Raw genomic sequence first — 27,454 nt, forward strand, 5'->3', positions numbered from 1 at the left:
GGATCTGCAACTTAAATATTCTTTGCTTAGTGTTTTAAAATAGTTAGGTGTCAAACTGTCAATGACAAATTTTCTCCCTCGGTGTAGTAAGTTAGGTGTCAAATGTTGAGAGTTCGAGCCGATACAGGGGTACAAAGAAATTAAAGTGATCCAACAACTTGGAATCCACCTCGTCGATCCTGTTCGGCCATTTCCGGCTCCCCCATTCCAACGCAAGAGATAGCGTGCACACGCACAGGTAGTACGTGTAACGGAATGGCACACAAGCTTTTCACCCCTAAAAAATGTATTCTCTCCATTTTAAAATATAATTTTTTTATTATATAAGAATTATATGAGATATATTCTAATACTGTAAATATAACTAAAAAGTTTCCGTCAAATAGATAGTTGTCTTCACCAAAGAATACGTCATATTTAGATTTTTAGTGCTAGTATATATCACATCCAATAAAATCATTTATATTTTGAGGACGATGGAGTACTCGTATTAGTATAATGTCGTCGGTACCAATAAGCTCTCTCTCACTGTCTGACTATAAGTCATAAAAAACTTCATTAAAAAAACTTCATTAAAAGAAACAGTTTAGAGAAACGACTGAGGGTTCTTTCTGCTAGCTCTACAAGATGGTAGGCTAGATGATCTGGGTTTGAAGTCTCACCTCTTCTAATTATTCGATATTAGTTTTTTTTCCTAATATTCACGTCCTTTTATTTTAAAACAGTTTAGATCCGGTTGATAATTGGAGTAGTGCGGTGCAACGGGTCGGCGAGGCGACTCAAACCATAGCTGTAGTGTTGATGAGTTTGATGACTATGGCATTGAAATTTTTGGCAATGAGCAGAGCACATGACTCCATTGATTTCATAGTCACATAATGCTGGCTCTTTCCCATGATACCCACTCCATTGCTTCGTGATGGCAGCCTTCTTTTTTTCGATGCCATGACTCAGCTCTGATTATTGCATATATATACGGCCTTTGAAACGCCATGTACTATGGCTGTGTTTAGATCCAAATTTTGGATCCAAACTTCAGTCCTTTTCCATCACATCAACCTGTCATACACACATAATTTTTCAGTCACATCATCTCTAATTTCAACCAAAATCCAAACTTTGGATCCAACTAAACACAGCCTATATGGAAGTAAAGCTCAAGTCGGTGGAAATCTTGGACACAAATAAACACAGGGCTTTAAGGGCCTAAATAAAGGTCGCGTGCAATAAGGGCATCCTCAATGTTTTAGATCAATTGAGCCATAAGATGGGACCCACATTCTTATATTGTTTTATCTATAGTACATGCTACAATGTATATGGTAGCTTCTCGACCTTAAGGTGGGACCCATTGAGTAAAAAGACACATATTTACTCAAGATTGAAAGTGTGCATGCATGTTGCAAAGCCATGATATATTTTTTTAATTCTTATGGCTAGCCTTAAGCTTAAGGTTGCACATAGCACTATTCTCTCCCTAGCTCATCTCCCAATGTACAAAGGTACAACAAAAATTACTACTTTATTTCTTAAGGTTAGTTTTCATGCACATTGTGGTTGCCCTAATGCGTATGTTCTCGTAACATCCGGCTTTTCTTCGCGGTTTTCTTCTCCTGCATTTGAGCGAAAGGCATCGTCCTGCTCTTCTATCTGTTTATACTAGCACCCACTTTCTCGACTTTTCACACAAACTGATCAAAGGAGTAATAAGGAATCAAGCGAAGAATGCCAGTCTGTGTATAGCTTGATCAGATTACCAAGATCCTCCACCTGACACAGCAAGGCATAAACTCAACGTTAGGAGATGAAATGAAAAATACAATGAGCATATACATAAGCAAAAGTATGTTCCACCTGATCCATCTGAAATTAGCTTTAGTTATTTCAAAAAAAATATTTTGCATGACATACGCAACTTCTTTTTTTTTTTGGAAATTATATCTATTGATCCAGCTTTGTTAGAAAACCAAATAAGAACAGAGTTTTTACTGACAGGAGATTTGCTCCAGTCCAAAAAAAAAAAGTACCTCAAAGTATCGATACCTCACGATACCAAATCGTTTCCGATCGTTGGATCTAGCAATACCCATCTTGTCCAATTAGATCCAATGATCGAAAATGATTTAGTACCGTGAGGTACTAGTTCCTCGAGGTACTTTTTATTGGACCGGAGCAAATTTCAACAAACAAACACTCCTATTGGCTCACTGACTGTAATATTGTTTGAAACGACTCACTGACTGTACCTAACCACAATGATTCTTTTAGATAATGGAAATGGTTTATATCCCAGCACATAACCATGATGATTAATGATTAACAATCTCTGCAATCTGTTAAATTCTCCCTGGGAAAATATGCAATCTCTTTTAGAAAGAACGGTCCGAATTTGAACAGGAACACCCTTTTTCCTTTGAGCATAATCTATTGGTGACTTGATAATTCCCACCAGCCGATTCAGGATTCTGAAGCCGATACTGACTCCAGTTCGATGATGATTTTGTGGCTTACCAAATTTCACTATTAATAGACCTTTACTCCTACCGTGCCATAGCCGCATGTTGCCGCTGTCACAGATGAGTACCCCACGCACTGTGACCGAAACTACTTCCTCGGGGTAAGTCGAACTCCTGCTCAATTCTTTCTTTTTCTTTTGTCCGATTGGTACTAACATGCTTACGTATGTCTCTAATAGGCCGACGCTGCACGAGCTGTCAGTGCCAACATTAACTCGTGGTATCCAGGTTAGACGCTGCTTTGCACTTGAGTTATGTTGAGCAGGGGCTGACGTTCGATCGGATGCAGTCCAAGATGCGTGTCTTCTCCTGTCGCAGCGCCGTGGACGCGGTACCTCCACCAGTTCCAGCACCACCATGGCCACGAGCCAAACTAGGAGATACTTTGTTCCTCACAGCTTAGCAGGATCTCCACCTGCTCAGATCCAGGAGCAGCCAATGGCCACACCAGTACCGGAGGGACGGGCAGGCCATGCTGTACCACCAGACCATTTGACGTACTCCCAAGGACATGTTAGGGCGCAAGGTAGGAAGGATAGAGGTAAGAGGCTTCGGCAGTAGTTATCCACATCTTGTAATCTTTTGTGCACTTTTCTTTTGGTTTCATGCCGTCGACACACTACAAAAACCTTACAACTACTTATACATACGACAACAAACTTCCGTCGTGTGAGGATCAGGTCCATTAGGTCGCACAGTAAACCACAGTGGACGAACACATCATCGGTACGCTGTAGAAACCTTACCACAGTGGAGTACTACTTATGCACACGACAACATACTTTCAGCACGTGAAGATCGGGTCCATTAGGTCGCACTGTAAACCAAAGTATGTGGACACAGTGCCAGCTCGAGTTGTCACGATCAACTTTTGGCACTGCATTGTCAGGTAAAAAGCCTGCTCACGTGTGATTGTGTTGTCACATGCGTGGTGACAATCGACTCTCGTCGAACTAGTTGCTCCACTATATATAGACGGACCTTAGTAAAATGGACAGGCCGAATACAAGCTCGCCATATTTTTTTTTCACATTCCCACAGATCTAGAGAGAATGGAAGCTCCATTTCTTGAGCATCTTAACTGGCGAAGTGATCCTTTAGCCGGTCTGTTTCCACCATGGTGTGACCGCCCATTGTGCGCTTGCGGTGATCGATGCATACTCTAGACATCCCTCACGGTAGAATTTCGGGGGCAGGAGATTCTTCCAATGCCCAAACATTGATCAGGTATGATTCATTTGTTTCAAGTTCAATTAACTATACTCAATACATAAAATGCTAACTGGTTTCTACACAATCATAACATCTTTCGTAGACATACCGTACGGTGTGCAACTTCATTGAGTGGGTAGATACGGAGAACCCACATAACGACGGAACACGTTGATATTCACGTAGTGAAAGAAGATCGGACAACCTCAGGCGAAAGGATGAGCACGAATGATGAATTGCTGCAGAACCATTAGAATGGCAGGTAAATCCCCTGGGACTCCTCACATGGCAGAAGCATCCAGAGTGTCGTTGTGGTGACCATTGTCAGATGATAAGGTCCGTAAGATAACAAACTCTACGACAAAGTTGCTTTGTGTGTGTTAACATTGTCGAAGACAATTTCGTCATATCATTCTTTTTTTCACTACCACTGTGTTAACAGTGAAATTTGGTAAGCCCCGAAGTCATCATCGGCTAGAGTCAGTATCGGCTTCAGAATCCTGGAATCGGCTGATGGGAGTCGTCAAGTCGCCATAGCCGGATTCTTGCTATATTTGGTTAAGGAAATTAATCTATTAAAGAAAAGCTTATCCAGAAGAGACCGAGTTCAAGGAGGATGCGGCATGGCAGTGTATCTATTAATTAGGAAAAGTCCGTTAGTTTCCTTTTTATCTTTAGGAAAGGGTGTTTAGTGTCATATAAGGACTTTATGTTTCCCTTTTATCTTTAGGAAAGTTTCTTTCTTGTTTAGCAAGTATTGTGTCTACCCATGGGTATAAATATGTACACTCGGGGTCCATGTAAACTATCTCTACGATCAATACAATTTGGCACATCACCACCTTTAACCTTTTCTACTTTTTCGACGAGTTTATTCTTATCATGGCGGCTTGCATCGGCGGGGCTAGGGCTTCGACACTTTGATCTTGTAAGTGTAAGCACCTAATCTATCATATATCTTAGTTAATTTAGTCTTAGTATCTCGATTTACTTATATCGGCTGCTATTCGCTTTAGGGTTAATGCCGGTACCGGCTAAATCGCTCAAAACCCTAACGCTATTGGCTGGTATCGGAATCGGCTGGAACTACCCCATCGGCTTGTCAGCCGATCGGCTTATTGATCTACTATTTGTATATCTTGTCAGTTGCAGGATCAAACTGACTGGCACGCCCGCATCTCATCAACCTTTGGTCCTGCACTGGAGCTAAGCAGATCTCCCAAGCCGTTGTTGTTATCGACTAAGTCCGCGCCAACACAGATCCAGCACCATTGGCCAGGCGCGGGTTTTTCGATCAACACACTGATCACTACTTTCATGCACTTACCTATGTCATCTCTCCTAATAAAATTGGACAAAGATAAGGACTAAGGAAATGTCAAATTGTAAAGTGAATCGATACGGTAAGAGTTACTTCCACCAGTCAAAGAATAACGCAACCTGAGGCTGTGGACGTTTGATGTCGCGATTCCGGTATTTGCATAGTATGGGGATCGTTGGTACTAGAATATATGCGAGATTAAGGTAAAAGAGATGGGGACGAGGATTTTTATACAGGTTCGAGCCCCTGAATTGTCAGGTAATAACCCTACTCCTGTTGGCCGAAGCCGGTCATTGCTCTTATTCACCATAATCACACCAATACAATGTTTGGGGTAGCCTATCTATCTATTGTCGACATGGCGGCCATGAAACCATCCCGTAGTCGACAACAGGGTAGTCTTCCTCCTCGAGTTCTTGCCCGGCGAGATCAGAGACAGCACTAGATTCCTCTCTTTGGTTCCCGTAGGTACCATATGGGGTTTTCCTAGGCTTATCTCTGATGTCGATATCTAGCAGCTTGTCTTGGCGTATGTATGCTTGTATTGGCTTGTGGCTTTGTGGTGTCTATGTTGTCCGTGTCCTCTCTCCTCATAAGGTGTTTTGTATTTATACTCATAGGTGTCCCCTTGTACAAGTAAAACTAGGAAAACTAATATGGATACAATCCGAGTAGTCCTTGTCTTTTCCATGTAAAACTCTATTCATCCTTCCTTATACGGAACTCATCCTATATCCGAAGGTTGTTTCTGTATAAGACATGGTATGTGGTGGGTCCTGCCGAGATTTAGTCAACTACTATTAGGTATGTGGTATCCATAACCTGACAGAAGCGACCACACAATTCAACCAGTCATGGATGGAGTATGAATGCCGGGTACAATTTGCTAGCTTAGACTGAAAGAACAATCCATTAGGTTTACCTAAATGGTCCGAGCATTCAAAGTACGGTTGTAGAGGTCGCTGCCAGATAGCTACCTCCTTTGCAGAAGAAACATGTGGAAGGAGATATTTTGTCTGCCCCAACGTAAATAACAGCTTCGTCGTACGTCGAAGCCTTACATTTTTTTCAATTTCGCTAACATTTGCATAATATTACTACCTTACTGACTAACTTTATTTATTTCTTAGGTCAATCCAAGGATGTGCGGATTCACTTTGTAGATCGACAATGTCAATCCAACATATCATGGTGAAAAAATAACTGAGTCTAATAAAACATAAGTAGATTATCAACTATTAAAGGAGCACAGAAATGCAATACGCATTGAATGACGTAGAAGGGGTCGGTGGATAAGCTCAAGCTCAATTCGTCGAGACGGACAAATTCGTATCGTTTATCCATGGGACTTCTTAACTATCTTATCATAATAATGCAAATTCTATTGGTGTGCATGTGCATACGTCCCGAATAGAAAAATAATGGCATTCTATCGTTTCGATTTATAAATTGCTTTGTCGTCCCGCTGCGTTGTCTTCCTTATAAATTAAGTACATGATTATATTTTCGTAAATATTTTTGTAGATTCTATCTTCAACTGTGTACATGATCCATCTTCAACTGTGTAAATTCGTATCGTTTATCCATAGGACTTCTTAACTATTTTATCATAATAACGCAACTTCTACTGATGTGCTGATGTATGCGTCACGAATAAAAAAATAGAGTAAAATGTACCAGCGGTCCTTAAACTTATCACGAAGTTTCACTTAGGTCCACGAACTTGCAAAGAGCACATCAAGGTCCCTAAACTTGGTTTATTGTATCATCCCAGTCCAAAGCTGCGTTTGACCGTTGTCTTGCCTACGTGGCACGCCATATGGACGATGACATGGAAATTTTTTTATTTTTTCTCCCTTCTTCCTTCTTTTTTCTCTTTCTTCCTTGTCGAAAAGACGAAAATGCTTCGTACACATCATCGTCCATGTCATCGTCTTTTCATAAAAGAGAAAAAAGAAGGAAGAAGGGAGAAAAAAATAAAATAAAAAATCCATGTCATCGTCCACGTGGCGTGCCACGTAGGCAAGACCACGGTCAAAAGTGGCTTTGGACCTGGATGATACAATAAACCAAGTTTAGGAACCTCGATGTGCGCTTTGCAAGTTCGTGGACCTAAGTGAAATCTCCTGACAAGTTTAAGGACCGCTGGTGCATTTTACTCAAAAAAATAATAGCATTCTATTGTTTTGATTTATAAATTCCCTTTGTTGTCCCACTGCGTTGTCTTCCTTATAAATTAAGTACATAATTATATTTTTGTAAATATTTTTATAAATTCTATCTTCAACTGTGTATATGATTCAACCTATGCACAATTGTACAATGATTCAAATGTTTCCCTAACTTAAATTCAAATGATTCTATATGGATTATCATGAACACGTTTTCGGAGCTACTACCACGATTTTTGTAGAAACTTTCGACGAGTGATACTCACGGACCGGATGAGTTGAGTACCGGGTACGTTGGAACGAGGGTCTACGAAGTATGACATCAAGCAGACAAAAGATAAGGATTATACTGGTTCAGGCCCCTGATCAGGTAATAGCCCTAGTCCAGTTTTTATGGAATTTATGATGGTGATAACAGATTACAAAGAGAGTAGTCGAGACAAATAATACCGACGAGATCGTAGTCGAGGGTTTCGACGAGATCTCCCGGCAAATTGGCTTCGTGTACTCCGGCTTTGCAAACTATGGTGGGTGTGTTGGTAGTTGAATTGGATACCCCTCACTCCTCCCTGGGGGTCCCTTTTATACCGCGGATCATCTTGACCCTAAGAAAGACCTGAGGATATTTGATCTGGTACGGTATAACAGAAATTCTATCCCCTCCGAGTAAGACTTTGGAAATCACTTGACTCGTTGAGATATTTTCCGTAATTTGGGACGGATTCCAAACGATATATACGGGAACAATCCATGTACGCGAAGGTATACCTTATCAGTATATTCCATGAATCGTAGGATAGAAGGTATGTCTTATCCGTAACCATGACAGAAACTTTTATCTTAGTGCTTTTAGAAACCTTTAAAAATCAACTTTCTAATATTTAATTTACTATCAAAATGCCCGTGCGTTGCAACGGGTGAAATCGCTTATAAATCGTGGTTTTTACCAACTAAATCTATGTACAATATTACATTATAAGAATAGCTTTGAAAGCCATGATATTTGTTTTTTGGAGGCCTAAAAAGTTATTTGCATTAATTTAAAAAGATTTTGATTGTTAAATCATAGTAGGTTCTGATTATAACGGGGTAGGTTGATCAATAAACTCAGGGGGCACATAAGTAATTTTCTCAGAAGGAACATATAAATTCGTACGTGATCCAAATATATTTGAGAATCATTTTGATTTATGTCTTATCCTAATTGTCTTGGTCGCTTCATCCCAATCGTGGAAATCGCTTAATAGTAAATGGTGGCACATATGAATATAGAGGCCGGGTTTCTATCTATTATTAAGAAACAATGTTTGAAAAATAATTGTGTTCTCATATTCACTGTTAACTATTTTTAGAATTTTTCATAAAGTCAACTGTTTATTGATAAAGGAATAATTTTCAAACAAAAAAATCATTCCTATAAATATTTTAATATATAAAATAAAAAATAAAAAAAATCAAGGGATAAAGCAAACAAAAACATACTCCCTCCGTCCCACAATATAAAAGATTTTGAGTTTTTACTTGCAACGTTTGACCACTCGTCTTATTGAAATGTTTTTTGCAAATATAAAAAACAAAAAATTGTGCTTTAAGTACTAGGGATAATAAAGTAAGTCACAAATAAAATAAATAATAATTTAAAAAAATTGAATAAGACGAGTGGTCAAACGTTACAGGGAAAAGCTCAAAATCCCTTATACTACGAGATAGAGAGAGTATCTGGTTTCAAACAGGATTTATAACAGGATAGTGTGACCGTTGTGTGGACGACTCTGGTCGTCGCGAATCATGTACAGAACACATGCTGTGGAATCAGCCAGCTGACAGTTTAGCAAGCCATCTTACAATGGGTCTTTTGAAGAGCTTCAGATTGTGAGAAGCAGCTTGTTTTTAGCTAGCTTATAAAAATATAGAAAAGCTGGGTTTCTCAGCTTCTGGCTCTTAGTTCATTTTCTAGATTTTACAAGTATAGTTTCTTAGAATCTTAGACCAAAAGCTAGACTGTTTAGGGAAGCTTCTGATTTTGAGAGAAACTGTAATAACTAGAAGCTCCCAAAAATAGGCCCATAGTCAGATTGTACAACTGAATCATGTCAAATGATCCAGGTGTAGTAAACCAACAATGACATTTTAACAAAATATCTCGGCAGAAGCCTTTGAGGCTTTGAGCAAAAAAACTGATAATATCTAAAAGTCGACGTTTCCATGTTTTCCTTGCAGACTCGACCTGCTCCTCTCCGGACGTTTGGCCTGCTGCTCACAGTCACTATCACCTCCAGCTACGCCTTTGGTCCTCCCTATGCCTAGTTTTGGCAAGCCTCGATTCAATCCGTCCAGCAAGACGCATGCTTTGCATAATTTCTACGAAGACCAGAATGTCAACTGATGTTCAGTAAAAGCATTGGAAATCAGGGGAATTCATGCCAGTCACATCATTAGATAGCTTTTTTATATGAGTGAGCACAATGCAGAGGGCCTCAGCAGCCATGGTCATGTTTCGATAGTTCATGGAATGCACAAGATGGATTGAACTATCATATGGGTGAGTTATTCAAACACTTCAAAGAAACAAACTGTAATGGCACAAATAAACTGGTATAACTGAATAAACTGACAATGTTTCCCTCAAAACGAAAATAAAATGACAACCTATCTAATGACTTAGCAAAAGCACCTCTGTTATTCACTTAATCTAATTAGCATCAGTCTCATTGAGTAAATCAGCAAGGAAGAGGTCCTAAAAAGTCAACATATATATATATTATTATACCATCACTATACCTGACTAGAAATGTAGCCACAACGTTCACATGTTCCTTGCTCTGGCATCCTTGTTGTTGTGGAGATCCTAAAATTCTCACCTGATTTTATGATGTCCAGTATAGCTCTAGGTCTGCACCAATCATAATTTACTAAGTTCAAGATAAAAAAAAAATACTGCAGAAGCAAGAAATAGGCTTCTCTCTTCTGGATGACAAAGCTAGTATTTACCAACAAATGACCAAACACAAATGGAAAAATAATGATCATTCCTTTGGACAACAGAAGCCTTTACCTCATCCTTTCCAGATCTTTAATAAATTCGCGAGCAAATCCACGGTATGCATTTGGTGAATATATGCCTGAATTATGAAATACAGAAAAATTAAATGGATTTAATCTCAAAGTCGGTAGAAGATAATACTACTGTCAAAAGTTCATGACATATTCAAGTATATGGCAGATTTCTTTTAGCAGAATTATTGCTAGTGTGTATAAAAGAATGATTGGTTACAGAATGCTAGTCAGTGATTCCTGAACATTTATACATAGGAAGGAGCCAGAAATTACATTCTGTGGAGAAGTAGTCCAGCTTTTTGAAATATGCATACGTGTCATAGGGTCAAGGATAATAACATACAATTGATAAATAGAGCATAAGATCACATGAGAATATATGGGATATTGCATAATAAGGATATATAACAATCTCCTTCTCATAGGTGTATTTGAAAGGCTTGCATCTTGGGATTGGCCCATCTTCGCCAGTAGTTATAAAGGTACATCTACTTAACCTATATATAAAGAAAATCAGCCTTAACATCAACCACAGAAAAAAAAGGACAAAGGAATGATCAGCACTAACCGTGCAATATCACCACGTAATATATTCAATAACACAGTTTCTGCAATGTCATCAGCATTATGTCCAGTCACAATCTTGTCAACTTTTAAGAGAGCAGCACCTCGGTCCAGTGCCTAGAAAAAAGGATTGGCAGTAAAGCTTAACCTATAACTAGTAAAAAATTGCACCAAAGAGGCAAGTAAGAATTACCTGACGTCGAAAAACACCACAAAAGGTACAATTATTTTTTAGGCCAATTGCTTTCACAATATCATCCATTGTCCAGCCATAGAGGTCCTTATAAGAAATTATTTTCAATGGCAGGCCATACTGCAATAAGTCGGTTGTATCAGCAACTGACGAATATGCATTTAAATGGTAAAAGTTGGTGATTAAATATCTGTAAAAAATAGAACCAATATTAAAAGGAAAAAGCTGCAGCAGACAGGCATTATTGTGTTGATGGCAGAGGGGAGGGGAACCTGTATTTCATTCCTTTTAACAGTTTCTAGTGAGTCGTCTCTGTAACCAGTAATTCCTTCATCCACAGATAAGAGGAACAAATCAAGACAATATTTGTGACGATGATTTAACTCTGATAGCACATATGCGAGCACGGTTGAATCTGCATAATAGCAGTCATGACATGAAAATATTTGAGTCTGTTGGAAGATCAAGAGCAGAATAAAGAAAGAAGCATGCAGATTATAGCTATACATGAAGAAAGAAAATAGTCAATAGTTGCATAAAGAACACATGCTATTTCATTAGTTAGTGATGGCATATACAGGTGTGGAAATACCTTTACCACCAGAAGCTCCAATGGCCACACGATCACCAGGTTTAAACAAATTATTCTCAACAATAGTCTGATGGATCTCATCCTCAAAGACAATGTAGAAGCATTCCCTACATATCTAGAAGAATATGTGTAAGCACTATCTACAACTGCCAAACAAAAACGGTTTTGCATTTCACAGTATTCCTACTTTCACAAAAACATTAAAAAATGTCTGTTAATCTTAAGCTACTAGAGCTAAATTATTGCACCTGGATTGTCTCGAAACATCAGGACAAACTACACGGAAAATGTGAGGGGCATAGAGGCACAACTGCTCTAGGGTTTTGGGACGCTTGAGGGCAGCCTTCCGCTCGCTGCAGCGTGTGCAGAGGCGGCTTCCCGCCCTAGCCGGAGGTTGTCTCGGGCCATCGACAGCAGAGTCCATGGGCAATTGTGACGGACAAAGGATTTTGCAGCTGAATATAATGAGTTAAAAGAACTGTTTCATATGAAAAGAAACAAAACTGAGATGTTTTAGAGTACACATAGTAGCACTAATAGTTCATTCTGGAGATGTCTCACGTAGTTTCAATGAATTACATAACACTTGAAGAAAAGTACAATTTAACTTTGTGCCATGGTTTCGAAAGCGAGAAGTGATGTGACCGTCCTTAATTTGCACAAAAAGCCACGCTAAGAAAGGTAGGTATGCAATCTTCAAAATTTCATATATTGCACTCCTATTCTTTTTCATAGCTTATTCTTCACGTGATTCAGCGAAGATAACACTCTTTAAACACTGCAATTGCCACTGGAAGAATTAGCACGAATTTGAGATGTTTTTTCACCGGAAGATAAGTTCATAACTAAGGTGTTTCTTCGTTTCAACAAACAAGATATAAAGTTCAACCAGATTTTACATTTTTGAAAACCTTTTATCTTTACATATATCAGTGGTGGAGTTGAAATGGGAGATACATCAACTCTAAATTAGAGAAATTTTTAGGATACAACTAAACAAGTTTAACCAAATTTCCCTTGTCCTAAACAGCAAATGATTCAGTGACACATTGGGTTGATTTAGCGACTTCAAACCTATTGTCTTCTTTTTCATTTTTCAAATTTCTAGCTCTACAACTAATTCAATGACTACTCAGTTTAAAACAAAACAAATGGAAGATTGGTTGGGAGATTTAAGAAGAAACTTGCCAGGTGGTGGCTTGGTCCGTGGAGGAAAGAGGGCTCAGGGGCTAACCACCTCGCAACTTAGGGCTCTGGCCTCCGTCTCCCGCCTTTTCGCCGAGAGCCCGCAAGGTGACAGAGTGCGGCGAGGTCGACACTTCGGCCGTTCGGGGTCGCCGCGTCGGGCGTCCGGGCGGCGTCGTGGTTCGGGGGACTGAGGGCAGCTACTCAGCTAGACCGCTGGAGCCCAAAGGAATCTAAGGTTACATGCTGTCTTGTTGAGCCTATTTTATGGGCCTGCGACTTTGCAGTTAGCCGAGGCATATTGGAATAAATTTAATTTAGGTCTCTCAATTTGTCGTCGAGCCTGAAATTCATCACTGGACCGCAAAACTAGATACATCGCATTCCCCAACTTAGTTAAGGTAGCAGTGGTGGTGGGCAGCCAGCGAGGAGGGCCGTGGTGGTCCGTGATGGCAGAGGAGGTGAGCAGGAGTGGCGGGGAGGAGGAAGGCGAGGGAGCCAGCGAGCTCAAGCTCGCCATCCCCTTCGCGGTAAGGCGGCAACGGCGAGGAGAGGGCCAGGAGCAGCGTTGGCAGCGGTGCGAGAGTTGAAGATGGAGGAGAATTGTCATTGGGATGGAGAACCATCGTCGGGATGAAGAACAACCACCACCCGCGCTTTGTGGCCTCGCGTCACATGCAGCGCCTACTCCCGCGCCGCCGACGCCCTCCTCCTGCAGCGGCGCCAACTCCGTGCCCCCGTCAACACCCTCCTCTTTTCCCCATCTTGAGAGCGACAGCCAACGGGAGAAGGAAGCACGCAGCGGGCGCCGGCGGCCAGTGAGAAAGGAGTCAAGCGGCGCGCGACGACGAGAGGGGCCTTGAGCAAGCGGCCGCCACCCTCACACACAAAGGACGCGGCGGCGCACTCCCGACAAAGAAGGAACTCGTGCGCCGGGATCCATCCCCTGCTCCCGCGATCCTTCTTGTCCCCATCACCATGCCGGCGGAAGCAGAACTTAGCGGCGCGTGACGGCGGCGTCGAGCGGACCCTTAGGTTGGAGTCCTCCGTGACGCCTGCCATGCGCCGTGCAACTACTCTCCCGCTGATAGGGGGAACGGGGACGAGGAGGGCAACGAGGACAGGGGCTGGGTCCCGCCGCACGAGCTCCACCCCTGCATGAGCACGTCGCTGCGTCCTTCGTGAGCGAGGGTAGCAGCAGCACACCCAAGGGAGGTTGGGACGAGGAGGGATGCATGAGCAGGGGATGGGTTTCGTCGTACAAGCTCCTTTACCAGGAGTGCGACGTCGCGTCCTTCTCCGTGCGCGAGGACGACGACCGCATGCTCAAGGGCCCGCTTGACACCGCCGCCGCACATCGCTCGACTCTTCTCTCACTGGCCGCCGGCACCCGCCGTGTGCTGCCCTTCTCCCATCGGTTGTCGTCCTCAAGATGGGGAAGAGAGGAAGAGAGGAGGGCGTCAGCATCGGCAGGGGCAAGGAGTTGGCGCCGCCACAGCAGGGCATCGGCGGCGCAAGAGCAGGTGCTGCGTGTGACGCGAGGCCACAAAGCATGGGTGGCAGTTCTCCTAAATCTCAACAGCGATTCTCCTCAATTTTCGACTCCCGCACCGTTGCCAACGCCACTCCTGGCCCCCTCCTCGCCGTTGTTGCCGTACCGCGGAGGGGATGGTGAGCTCGAGCTCCCTCGCCTCCCTCCTCCCCGACACTCCCCCCTCACCTCCCTCCTCCCCGACACTCCCCCCTCACCTCCTCTGTCGTTACAGACCGCCGCGGCCCTCCTCGCTGGCCGCCCACCGCCATTGCTACTTTACCTTTAGTTGGGGGATGCGATGTATCTGGTTTTGCGGTGGACGAATTTTAGGCTCGACGAGCAATTGAGGACCCTAAAGTAAACTTATTCCAATATGCATTGGCCAACTGCAAAGTCGCAGGCCCATAAAATAGGCCCAACAAAATAGCATGTAACCCTAGATTTCTTTAGGCTCCATCGGTCTAGGTGAGTAGCCACCCTCCGTCCCCCGAACCACGACACCCTCCGGGCGCCCGACGCAGCGACGCCGAACGGCCGAAGCGCCGACCTCGCCGCACTCAGATACCTCCAGTCTCGCGGGCACGCGGCGTAAGGGCGGGAGGCGTAGACCGGAGCCCCGAGCTGCGAGGTGGTCAGCCCCTGAGCCCCCTCCCCTCCACAGACCAAAGCACCACCTAATAGTTTCTTCCCAAATCTCCCAACCAATCGGCCTTTTGTTTTGTTTTAAACTGAGGTAGTCACTGAATTAGTTGTAGAGCTTGAAATTTGAAAAATAAAAAAGAAAACGGTAGGTTTGAAGTCACTAAATCAACTGAAGGAGTCAAACAAGGAAAATTTGGTTAAGCTAGTTCAGTTGTATCCTAAAAATTTCTCTAGTTCAGAGTTGATGCATCTCCCTTTTCAACTACACCACTGATATAGGTAAAGTTAAAAGATTTGCAAAAGTGAAAAATCTAGTTGAAATTTTTATCTTGCCCGTTAAAAAAAAAACCCTTAGTTATAAACTTGTCTTCCGGTGAAGAAACATCTCAAAGTGCTAATTCTTCCGTGGCAACTGCTAGTGTTCAAAGAGTGCTACATCATGATTGCACATATATAGCCATGGTACATGCTTGTGTTCCGTGGCATCTGTCTATCACGTATTATGAAGAGGATGTAAAAATAAGTCCACCTTTATATTTATGAAGGAACACACGCACACCCTACCTCTGATTTGGTTTATCCCTTAGCACGACATGGCACTCCAATAGCACTAGAAGGGTCCGCGCGGCGACACGCCGCACACGATAGCAGACGTATTAACTTGTTAAGTAGAGTCGTCCCCACGCTGACTCAAGGGCCGCGAGCTCCTCAGCGCCGCTGACCTCATCCACACCGAGGTCCACTTCCCCCGATCTGCGCGAGGTGGGGACAACGGCAGGAGGCGCTACCGGGGAGGGTGGTGGCAGGAGGTGGGGGAGGGCGAGCGGCGAAGCGGGTGGCTGGGCGGCAAACCTGGCCTCCTTCACCACAGGTGGAGAACAGCAAGAAGAGGCGGCTCCGCGGCTGGAGCGAGTGCGGCGTCAGAAGCGGAAAGCGGCGGCAAAGGAGGCGGAAGTTCAGATGATACGAGAGGGGACTGCATCAGATTGGGATGATATTTTTGCCAAAAAAACCCTTATGCTTCTTGGTATTACAATGCTACCTCTAAAAACGAAACCTTGTCTTCTTCGTGTTATATTTCTCAAAAATATATAGGGCTTTACAAAATTTACAACAGGGTAAAAACGGTTAAAGGGTTGCTTCGAGATTTTTAGAGTATTAAGGTCTTTATAAAAAAAACCATGTGTGAGGTTGCATTGCACACATGTATGCCTCAACTGCTTATGCCCGGTTACTGAATCGTTGCACAAACCAATGAGAAATAGAGCAGCTGACCATCGAACCGCGTGTCGCTGATTCTGCTGGCCCAATTGAGAAATCTTGTTGCAAAAAAAACATGACAGCTATTTTGAGGAGCCAAAAAATTCAAAAATAAGAGGAAATCGAAACCTACGAGTTGTTACTATGTAATGATTCGCTTTGCTTTCCGCACATTTTAGTTTTTTCATACTATATAAGCAACTTTTTGTTTTGCATTAACGATACGCGTTTGTAAATTGTTTTGAGTCGAAATGCTCTCAGATGAGAAATGAGGGCAAGGCATGTCTTGTTTTGGAGTTAGAGTGAAGTTTGGCCTTCCGCCTTAGATATATTTGGTGGTACCAGTTTAGTAGGAGTATGTAGTAGCTTAATGTTAGAAATAATAGTGGTCCAAAATACCATTAGCATGTTTCATGTGCACTTTTGCTACCTCCTGGAAATGAGAGCATTCACGTGGCCGACTCTCCCTCGTTACCTTATTGTTTTTAGAGAAAATTGTATAAACCATTCCAAATATCACCTTAAGTTTTAGAGAATTGCATCTCTGCCATCCTTAAAAAGCGGCTTCGCTGGAATGCCATCGTTAAAATGAGATTCGCTCGAATGCCATTTTCAGTGTCTGTTGCATTTGCAAAAGATTTTTCACCGAAATAATTTTTTTGGACGGTTTTGCCCCTGGACGTCCAACCACATGTTCTCTCTGTCGTCTGCGACCACAACGAGCAAGGACAGAAGGGCGAAGACAGCGGCGACCACGCCGGCGCCGCCGCCCGACGAACGCGTGTGCCGCTGCCTTTCCCCCCATCTGCGGCACTACCGCCAGCGACGCACGCGCACGTCACCGCCGTCACCCGACGCACGCGCACGCCGCTACCTTCCCCCCATCTGTGGCACCGTCGACAGCAACGCACGCGCACGTCGCCGCCGTCGCCCGACGCACGCGCCGCTGCCTTCTCCCCAATCTGCGCCGCCGCGCCACTGCCTTTACCCCCATCTGCATCATCGCCGCCAACCAACGCATGCGCACGCCGCCGCCGCCGCCGCCCGACGCCCACGCGCGCCGCTGCCTTCTCTCCCATCTGCACCGCCATGCTGGAGGACGAGGAAGACGACAGCAACAAGGACAACAGGAAGGAGGGGGCCATGGAGGTCGAGAAGTCCGTGAAGCCGACGAGCATGCCCGCCATGGTCGACGTGTCCGTCCACCGCGGGCAGCTCTACGCCAATACGCGGTATGGGATGGTGTACGCGTTCCCAAGCTGCGCAGGCTGGGCTCCGCCTCGCCGGAGATCATCCCCTCCGTGACGCGGTGGCCGAACGCGCTCCGCCGGTGGCCGCCGCGGGCTGATGCAGGTGGAGCTGCTCCAGCCCGTGGTCGTGGTCGAGGAGGGGTTCGTGGTGCGCGTGCTGGACGAGTGCGGCGAGACGTGGGTGAAGGCGGACAACATCGGCGACGTGGCGGTGCTCGTGGACACGTCCGGCACGGTGGCAGCGTCCACGCGGGAATGCCTTGGGCTGAGGCCGAGCACCGTGTACTTCGCCGTCAACCTCGTCGGCGAGACGCGCGTGCGCGCACACAGCCTCGCCACAGCGGGAAAGGGCAAGCACATGAGGATCGAGAGAAACAGAGAAGAAACTGTCAATCGATTCAACGTACGATTCAGCAGTTGACTTAGGGGCATAAACGTCCGAGAAAAACTAAAATTGATGAAAAATATTTTTGAAATAGAAAAAGGCCCGAAGGTGGCATTTCAGCGAATGCCCCCAGATTGATAGTGGCATTTGGTTGAATCCCATTTTGAGAGTGCCATTCTAGCGAAGCTAGTTTTTTCGAGTAGCATATATGCAAATTTCTCTTAAGTTTTATGATTCCCTATATAAGATGGTTTATTGCAAATAACCCCTCTTAATTCACCAGTTTGATACCTCTCCCCAATTGCCTTTGCTTGTGTGTTTCTTTTTTGTCTTTCCGCATGTGTTATACAATTTAGTGCATATATTGATGTACATGTCCCTAAACATATCTCACCGAACCCCAAGAGGCAAGCGCAACAGTTCATTAGTGACTAAGATGTCCAAGAGTGAAGACTCATGACAACCACTGTCCAATGAAGTGTTGGGCGCCATCACTGGGAATGCCACAATCATATCATATAGGGCATGACTTATGAGTGACAACCATAGCTCCTCATCTAATAGTATTCATATGAGCGTATATGGGTGTATATGGGGTTTGCGATTACAAGAATGGGCAAGCAACAACATTTTGGGGGTGGGGGGATTTCAAAAGCAAAGGTGAGTTAGGAGAGAGAAGTGGTATTTGCAGCAAACCCTTTTTAGGGGAAAATCTTAAACTCAGAACGATATCTATCATCATTTTTGCAATTTTGTACGCATGTTAAGTCCAAGATGACTTCCTTAAATATAGGTTGGATCTAATTCATATCCCTCAACCGTAAAATCATGTATAATGTCCCAAGTATTAAAACCATTCAAAACGACTTCCTAGGCTGTTTCGAGAGTGGTTTTGGTGACGTGGTGTCTACATGACAATCCAATCATCAATAAATTTAAAAAAATAGTAGGCCTGTGGAGATTATGGGTACCCCATACCCACACGGCATGGTTATCCGACTAGTAATAGGGGATAACATATATGTATGGAATATGTAACAGATCATGACTTGGGTATTACGTTTCCTTTTATATTATGGAGCGGCCTAAAGTCCTGATTTGATAATATTGTAAAGTAGATTTAGGAAGCCGATACCGTGTTGGTTAAGGTTTCTATTTTGTAATCCTGCCCCCCATCCTATATAAGGTGGGCAGGAGGCCCTCTAGGGGGCATGAGACAACCTGATCGTCAGATCAATACACACCCAGCGGATTCAAATCCCCAAACAGGAGTAGGGTATTACCTCTCATTGAGAGGGCCTGAACCTGTCTAAATCCTTTGTCTCTGCATCCATCCACTTTTAGGTCTCGTGTGCTACCCCTTTTTATTATTGCCGAAATCATGTTTCGACAGTAGGCCCCACATGTCATCCTTTCATCTTTTTCCTTTCTCTACCCCTCTCTCTTCCCATATCATCTTTAGTAGGGCCTGCAGGCGGCGCTGCACTGGATGGCATGCTTGCTCTCCGGCGCCGGGGACACGCATCATGCCCCGCCTCCCGTCCCATGTATGCAAGCTCCGTTTTGACTGTGCTCTGCTTCGTCTTTATGTGTGTGCAAAGCTTAGTTTGCTTATGGCTTCGGTTAAAAAGTTTGCTTATGGTTGGCTGCCGCAGGAATCCTAATTAGAGCGCGCTAGCTAGAGAAGTCGCGCGCGTTTTCTGACCGCGTCACGATAACGCTAGCTAGAGAGATTGGACTCGAGGGTGGGTAAGACCCGGAGTTACGTGTACGGGGATAGGTGTATTGAGAAAAAAGGGGTTAGGGTTGCGGGGTGGGGTAGGGGAAGGTGGCGCTGGGGCCTGGGGAGGGGGAAGTGGGGGATCGGGTTTAGAGAGAGGGTCTAGGAGGCGGCGGACCGGCGGTGGGTGGCGGACAAGGGCGGGCGGCGCCGCCGCCGCCGGAGCCGCTGGGTCGGCCGCGGGCGGTGGGCCGGTGATGGTGGCGGGGGCAAAGGGGAGAAGGTCGGCCGGGCGGGGCCACGCCGGCACGTTGACGCCTTTCGGCGCTGGCGAGGCCGGGGCGGCGGCGTGGTGGGGGTGGTTGGGGGGGGGTGTTGTTGGACTGCTAACCTGGCCGAGGAGAGGAGGAAGGGGACTCGCCGGCGTCGCCACTCAGCTCTCGCCTCGTGGCCGCCGGAGTGATGAGGGGCTCGTCGGAGGTAAGAAGAGCGGGCTCGCCGGAGCCGGAGCCGCCGCCGCCGCCGAAGGGAAACCGCCCCTTGTCGTCGCCGCTGCGCTCGCTCCGACTCGCGATCGAAAGAGATAAGGGAGAGAGCGAACGGCGGGGTCGTCCGTGTGGAGATAGTGGAGGGCGGGGCGGGCCCACGCGCGCGACTTGGCCTCTTGGCGCGCGCGAGAGAGATAGAAAACCCCGCGCAGTGCGAGTAGGGGTGAAGTAGTAATAGCCTATGCTAACGCTACGACGACATCTAAAAATACAAATTAAGATTGATGGATATATTTATTATGTTATTAATTAAATTGCCACATTTATAAAAATTAAATAACATAGTTATTATCCTTGTTCAAATGGAGTCATTAGTGACAACATAGCAAACAATCTCTATGAAAGGATCCGAAATGATCAAACTTAATATTCGACGTGCATGATGAGCATAATGGAAAAGAAAGTAATTTGCGCACCATATTCTATAGGTGGATAGTGTTTTAACTATGCTGCACAAATTATTTTCTAGAGCTAGCTTCGTACATTAGGGTGGATTGTATTTTAGTAACCTCGAGCATTTTTCCATGAAAATCAGATATAAACGCAACTTAGATAATAAAAGAAGTGAATATTTTACGTGGCAAGGGGTAAATAATTATACACCTTACTCTGTTCGTGCAAACAAAAAATGACATACCCACTTAACTAAAATCCAGGTAGCGTTTAACTATACGTGCTACACAAATTAAACTTTGATGATAAACTGGATAATTATTAATATCTAAAAACATTGTAATAACTGAAACATACAGGAGCTAGCTTATGATACACAAAAAGATGAAATATTTATATATTGAAAATTCGTTGATATGCGAAAGGACAAAATAATAACTAAAATAATAGGAGCTAGCTTTTGAGCCGATAGAAAAGCAGAGATCTAATTTTATATATGCATTACGTATTGATCATACGTCATCTTACATTGCAATGTGACCAAAGTAACTAATCACATTAATCTATCACCATATATAGCACTGACAAAAAAATGCTAATAATGATTCAGTTTTACAAAATTAATCGATTGTCTTTTGGGCTAAATAATAAAAAACTATCGCCAACAGAATGTGATACAACACCAAGTCAACCGGGCTATTTAACATGTCAAACTTCCACAAACGCAGGTTGAGGCTGATCTCGCCAATGAAGGAGCAGTAGACCAATTGGAGCTCAGCCTTCTTGGCAGTTCCAACATCTTCCCTCCTTAACAGCACCTCAAGTAACAATGGGATTGAAAATTAAGAAACACCTCCTTAGTAAATAATAGCAAGTGTACCCATAATAAATGTCTAAAAAACACACTCTTTCGTTTGCTTGTGGAATCAATTGTTAATCTACATGAATCAATAAAATTTTATATCAAACATTTTTGTCAGCAATACAACCAAATATCTATTGCATCGAACAATATACGCCAAACAAAAATCCCTTGACCATATTAATCATTTTTACCCAGCAGAGCATTTCACTTCTGTAAGCAAATAAATACATAGTTATTCCTCTATGTAGTTGGCCATATGGCTAGATGGATATGCCATCACAAAATTAACCCAGTGGTGATTTCATCCCAACTCCGAGCAAAGTATGGTCAAGGTATTAATTTCAATCCAGTGCTAATTAATGGAACAGAGCTAACATAGTAAACAGCAAAACCTATCAGATCAATTGCTGGAGCACTCCAGTTAGTTTTGGATATGCATGTTGATGTGAAAGAATCCGTAACAGGGATATCTCTAAGCAAAATATATCATCTGACTTACCAGGAAATTTGGAAATAGGAAATATAAATTAAGCAAACGACTTTACAGTCCCCTTGTGGACCTGAGTCCAAATTCACGGTAGTCCTGTAAGTATACCCTTCCGAATTTTCATTTTACCTGTCAGTAGAATATAAATATTGGTTCATGAATAGTATTTGAAAAGGCATCGTGCTAATATTAATCAGAGAACATGAGAGGTACCTCAACTCAACGCCATAAATTATTTGCTTCCACTTGTAAATGCTACAAAGAGTTATTCAGATGTGAGTTGTTCATAATTGTTCCACTGGATTAGTTTTTCCTGGTAACTGGGAAGAATAAGCATGCGATGCCCTGCTGCAATGCATGCGTTAAGAAACAAATTAATTAGTTCTCAAATGCAGTTAAGAGTAACAAATTGTCATGGCTGGGCAATGGCCTAAGGTTATATGGATGGAAGGATGAAGGCTGCAGCCTCTGTTGTCGTGATTGGCGAGGTACGATGGTGGTGGTCCTGTATAGTGATCAATAGAAAGGACATAGGTAGAAATCAAAAGAAGCTTTTGAATAATATGATCAACTCAATAGATTATATTTGTGAATCACTGTGAAAAAAATTCAGCACATTTCCATGCGCACAAATGCTATGGGATAAATTCATGGCCAACAGCAGTCTCTATATGGATAATCTAATACAAATAGGGGGAATAAAATCAATATTCTCAAAGATATATGGCTGTCCTAGAGAATAGAGAGTAGTATACCCTGATAAAAATTGACAGCTCTATCGGAACTATTAATAGTATAGGTAAAATAATACCTAAGAAGCTATTAGCTAATACAAAAGAGCATTCAAGAATAACCTTCTGCTAGTGAAACATCGTTCACAGTACAGTAACTCAGTAAGAGAAAGAGCTCTGAACTTCATCGTTTTCTGAATTGTTCTGAAGTTCATCATTCTGAATCTGCTTGCTACATCATGTGCTTAACTGTATTGACTAAATAAGGACACAACTTACATGAGCAGCTTTTATAATTTAAGTAAAATATCCTAGCTTTTATAAATTAAGTAAAATATCCTATATGCTGACTAACAGACATACTTGATGACCTTCACAGGGAGCTGTTGGCAGCCAAAAATACAAATTAACAAATCATTTTTTACGGTAATTAAGGGGTCAACACAAATTAAGTTGTAGTTATGTGCACTTATCTGAAGATAGCATTATGTAGTTTGGAAAGGATATGGTGTCGAGGTGGGTAAAAAAGTGTCAAAATCCTCAATGATAGAGCAGAATTGGGCAGTGAAGCATGACCTGTTCATCAACATCGGTTTCTTACGCCAGCAAGATCTTGATATCCTCCCTTCTCAAGCGTTAGCTAGATCCTATATACATATAACTCCTGTCAATTCCACATGCTGGAAAGCAAATATGAAAATTATTTATAGCAGAAGAGACCTTTGCGACGGCACATATGGAGGCAAGATCGGCCGGCTGGAGGAGCGCAGACGGAGGCGAGATGTGGTGGTCGTCGATGGAGATCAGACAGCGGTGCCTGAGGGTGCCACTGGTGACGCGGCACAACGGTGACCTAGTGGCGAGGGATCGGCGGCGTGGGGGCGCAGCGGCGCCTCCGGAGCGAGATGACGGCGACCTGACGACGAGTGATTGCGCGAGGGATTGGCTACATGGGGACGAAGCGTATTGCGGCGGGGCACGGTGGAGAGCGGAGGGATTCGCGGAAGGGAGAGAGCCGGCGGTGGGTTACGTTGTGACGAGAGGTGCCGCCCGATGCGGAGGAGATTAGATGCGCAGATGCGGAGAGAAACGTGCGTCTGCTTATCGATCCGAACCGTTGGATCTGGCAATCGGATGGTCCATATTATGTGTGTCTGTCAGTGCTGGCTTCACCGCCACCAGACTTTTTAAGTAAAAAATAGAGAAACGGGTGGCTAGGGTCGGATTATGGCATTCTCATATCCTAACCCATATTTTCCTTTAAATTCGGAGTTGGGTACAGGTAGTGCCGAATAATATATCACTCATCCCGTATCCTATCCCATATTATTTTCTTCGAATCGGATTTGGAAACTGATATCTATTTGCACCTCTAATTCATAGATATTAAATATAGAGTAAATTGCGCTCACGGTACACAAACTTGTAATGTGTGTGCAATTTAGTGTAAAAACTTGTAAAACTTTTATTTTGATGCACAAACTTGTATAGGTGCGTGCGAACTATGACTAAATAGAATAGCAAAACTAATTTTGCTGAGTTGGATGATGAGTAGACCGCCAACTAAGCATTCACGTATTCACGTAAGGAGGACAAACTTGCATGCTCTGCTGCTCATATGCAATGGCCCTTTTTTATCAGAAAACCCCTTCTATTATTTGGTATTTAGATCATGTATAATTTCTCGGTGAAAAGAATCTGAGAGGTGTTCATAGCGGCGGGGAGCCGGGGAGGTCGAATCCACGCGTGGTGGCTGCAGCGATGTGGGGGTCGAGTTTGGTGGCAGTAGCAGCGGGGAGGTCGAGCCCGACAGCTACGCCGTTGGGGGAGTCGAGTCCGACGGTTGCTGCAACGGGTAGGTCAAGTCTGGCGGTGGTGGCTGCAACAGTAATCAAGTTTTAGTTTATTTTGATGCTGCGGTAGGCATATGAGTGCCTTGCTTTAGGCCAACATCGGTTATCTCAGACTGACAATTCATATAGCAACTTTGAAGCCTAGCTCCAATGCTTCAGTGCAGACATTGAAGCAGCAAGGAATTAAGCCATTGTGCCGTCAGATTAACCGCATGAACATTAAATCCACTGAAGCAGCAAGGAATGTAATGCTTAATTGTACACATTGTGACAAAATCTGAACACAATGAAACTTCTGAGTGCATATTTTGAACAGAAACTGAGATCCTGAATAAAATTCAGTGAATAACTTGAACGAAAACTAAATGCATAACTGAGTGCATAGTATAAACTACTGTTTCTTTTTCTTGGGAGAGTTTTTCTTCTTGGGTGCTGCACTTCTCTTCCTCAATGTGGCCCTGCCCTCTTTTGTTGATGTGGTTAGTGGTGGTTGAACCCCTTCTCTCCTATTAGTAGCAATGAAAGCAGACTCTGGCACTGCTCCTGGATGCACCCTTTCTTGATGGTTGCTAGCAGCCTATGAAAGATTATGTACTAATTTTATTATGGTTGCTATTAGCCCACAAATGCTAGCTTAATGAAGGATTGTTTTTTCTTTGAGAACTTAACGAAGGATTGTCACCTCCTTAATAAAAGCTTCCACCACAGATGAACTCAGATAGAATTTTGTTGGGGTATGCTGAGCAGGTGCATTTCCTGAAACAAATATATGTTCTATTTAAAATTCCTAGTTAGTGCAGCTAAACATATACACAAGCAAAATGAGTATCAATAGTACCTGAGTGATGACAGGTTCCTGAAACAAATATACAATGTGTTTGAAATTCCTAGTCAATGGAAATAAACAAATACACAAGCAAAAAAGTATAAAAATTACCCGAGTGATGACAGGCTCTTCTGAAGCAACAATTGATGAAGTCGCCATTTGCTGCATAGGTTGCTTCTGAACTTTTAAGTCAGCCTTCCTCTGTTTACAACTAGTCTTGTTGTGACCACCATTTTTTCAGTAGCTGCAATGCATCTCTACTCCATGCTTTGAAATTTTAGTCCCACCCTCGAGTTCTTGGAGTTGTTTTCTCCTAGTTTTCTTTGGCCTCCCCACTTTCTTCTCATATACTGGTGACTTCACCTCTATACCCTGCATCTTCTCCCAGTGGATACTATCTCTCAGTGGCATTATGTTGTAGCTATAAGCTTGTTCATAGCACCTGGTTGAATAACAAAATGACACTACATCCTCTGGCTTGATCCTTTCATGTCTTAGACAGGAAATGGCATGGTTACAAGGAATCCCAGTGAGCTGCCACCTCCTACAATCACATCTCTTTACATTAAGTTCAACAATGTATTGAGATCCTCTATCGCTAACCTGAAATACTCCCATCCCAGTAGGCAAAACATAGCATGTATTAGCCATCTCTGTATTTTTCTCGACCTTCTGTTTTATTTTTGGGCAGATGCCACATGGCCAATTCCTTTCTAGTTCTTTTTGCTTGGTGTACATCCTGTTCATAATCTGATTTCTAATTCTCTCGAGCATAGACAAAATAGGCATCTCCCTGGCATCAAGAATGTACTTGTTAAACACTTCTGAGTTATTGTTGAGAAGGATATCACACTTCGGAAAGTCACCGAAAAAGGCTCGACACCATTGGTTTGGAGGAATTTCTTCAAGGTACTTATAAGCTTCACTACTTAATGCCTTCATCTTTTCCATATTGGCATTCCACTCGGGCACGGTACTAGATCTTGCAATAGCCCAAAGTTGGTTCTTTAGTGTCTCCCCTTTATGTAACACTTGGAAATTTTGATATAGATGCCTCACACAGAATCTTTATTCAGCATCAGCAAACTCCCTTCTCACAGTTGGAACAAGCCCCTGGAAACGAATTAGAAATAATTATAGTTAGGAACTGAAATGTGAGTTATGTATATTATGAAAATTCAGACGAAGTCATACCTTCTGCCTATCAGTCATCACTGTCCAGATATATTGTCAATGCCAAGGTCTTCTTTTAGAGTGTCAAGAAACCAACTCCAGCTTCTCAACTTCAACTACCGCAATTGCAATGGGAAAAATGCAGTCATTTGGGTCCATACCAACAGCAGTTAGGATATGGCCGCCAAATTTTGTTTTAATATGGCATCCATCAATGCAAATGATAGGTCTACACCCAGACATAAACCCTCTCTTGCAAGCATCGAATGACATATGCAAAGTATGGAAGCAACCAGAATGTAGGTTCAGGTAGAATGAGCTCCCTGGGTTAGAGGTTGTCAATTCTTGTCCATAGTCCCATAATTGGTTGTACTGAGATATTTCATCTCCATATATGGCCCTCATAGCCATCCTTCTAGCTCTACCTAGCTTGTGCCTAGATGGTGTTAAGTGGAGTTCCCTCTGAATTTTCTTAGCAAAGCTCATCAGTGTCATTTTGTCATTATCTCTAAACTCCTCAATGTACCTTTTTGCAAGATACTTAGTTGTGACGACCTTGATCTCCCACCGTTTAGAGCAGGTGTGCTTCTCTACATATTACTTTACCACTAAGCATTTAACTCTATTATCCATAGATGCAGACAACATCCATGGACAACCTTCAGCACACTTAGCTTCAATTCTTGTTTTGGTATTCCGTGTCTTCTTAATAGCAACTCGGTTCTTTATAGTATACTGATCTATTGCTTTCCTAAGCTCTACAACATCTGCAAACATCATGCTAACCTTGAACTCAGGTGTCTCCATGTCTACATCAGCCCTAAAACTCTTAAAACTGAACTTAATTTCTTCTTCTTCTTCTTCAGAAATATCTGGCATCATCAACCTTTCATCTTCAGATGAACCATAGTCTGAACCCTCCTCTTTATTATGCGCTAACTCAATTTGCCCTTCAACACAATTATCAAACAAGTCA

At 43.3% G+C, this 27,454-nt stretch overlaps 1 protein-coding gene, 1 long non-coding RNA gene and 1 pseudogene across 3 annotated transcripts; all 3 read right to left on the bottom strand.

Annotated features, from left to right (window-relative positions):
* Window positions 1-9,315: 9,315 nt before the first annotated feature.
* On the bottom strand, window positions 9,316-20,668 carry LOC9269998 (cytoplasmic tRNA 2-thiolation protein 1-like). The gene is made up of 11 exons (XM_066307989.1): window positions 20,660-20,668; window positions 19,994-20,265; window positions 11,627-11,733; window positions 11,307-11,449; window positions 11,035-11,154; window positions 10,846-10,958; window positions 10,682-10,774; window positions 10,551-10,591; window positions 10,276-10,342; window positions 10,002-10,113; window positions 9,316-9,581 (listed from the first exon to the last, which is right to left on the bottom strand). The coding sequence occupies exons 1-11, from the start codon at window positions 20,666-20,668 to the stop codon at window positions 9,408-9,410; spliced, it is 1,251 nt and encodes a 416-aa protein (XP_066164086.1). The 3' UTR covers window positions 9,316-9,407.
* Window positions 20,669-21,001: 333 nt separating this feature from the next.
* Window positions 21,002-23,664, bottom strand: LOC107277984 (uncharacterized). Of its 2 annotated transcripts, none has more exons than XR_010738901.1 (5): window positions 23,347-23,664; window positions 23,203-23,273; window positions 22,109-22,400; window positions 21,908-22,024; window positions 21,002-21,350 (listed from the first exon to the last, which is right to left on the bottom strand). It is a non-coding gene; the product is annotated as an uncharacterized lncRNA (long non-coding RNA). The 2 variants fall into 2 exon arrangements; XR_010738900.1 differs by having other exon boundaries at window positions 21,002-21,361.
* A 1,529-nt stretch (window positions 23,665-25,193) lies between these two features.
* LOC136355426 (uncharacterized) lies at window positions 25,194-26,052 on the bottom strand (annotated as a pseudogene).
* Between the last annotated feature and the right edge of the window lie 1,402 nt (window positions 26,053-27,454).

The sequence above is a fragment of the Oryza sativa genome, chromosome 1 (genome assembly GCF_034140825.1).
Source record: "Oryza sativa Japonica Group chromosome 1, ASM3414082v1".
Classification (NCBI taxonomy): domain Eukaryota; kingdom Viridiplantae; phylum Streptophyta; class Magnoliopsida; order Poales; family Poaceae; genus Oryza; species Oryza sativa.

What these genes read in the sequence shown, in the direction of transcription:
- LOC9269998 (XM_066307989.1), bottom strand. An exon ending in TTCCTCCTCTCCTCGGCCAG is followed by an intron (nt 11,734 to 19,993) that starts GTTAGCAGTCCA and finishes CTAGATATGTAG; the next exon opens with GGAATGCTTCTACATTGTCT. An exon ending in GTGGTGTTTTTCGACGTCAG is followed by an intron (nt 10,959 to 11,034) that starts GTAATTCTTACT and finishes CCTTTTTTCTAG; the next exon opens with GCACTGGACCGAGGTGCTGC.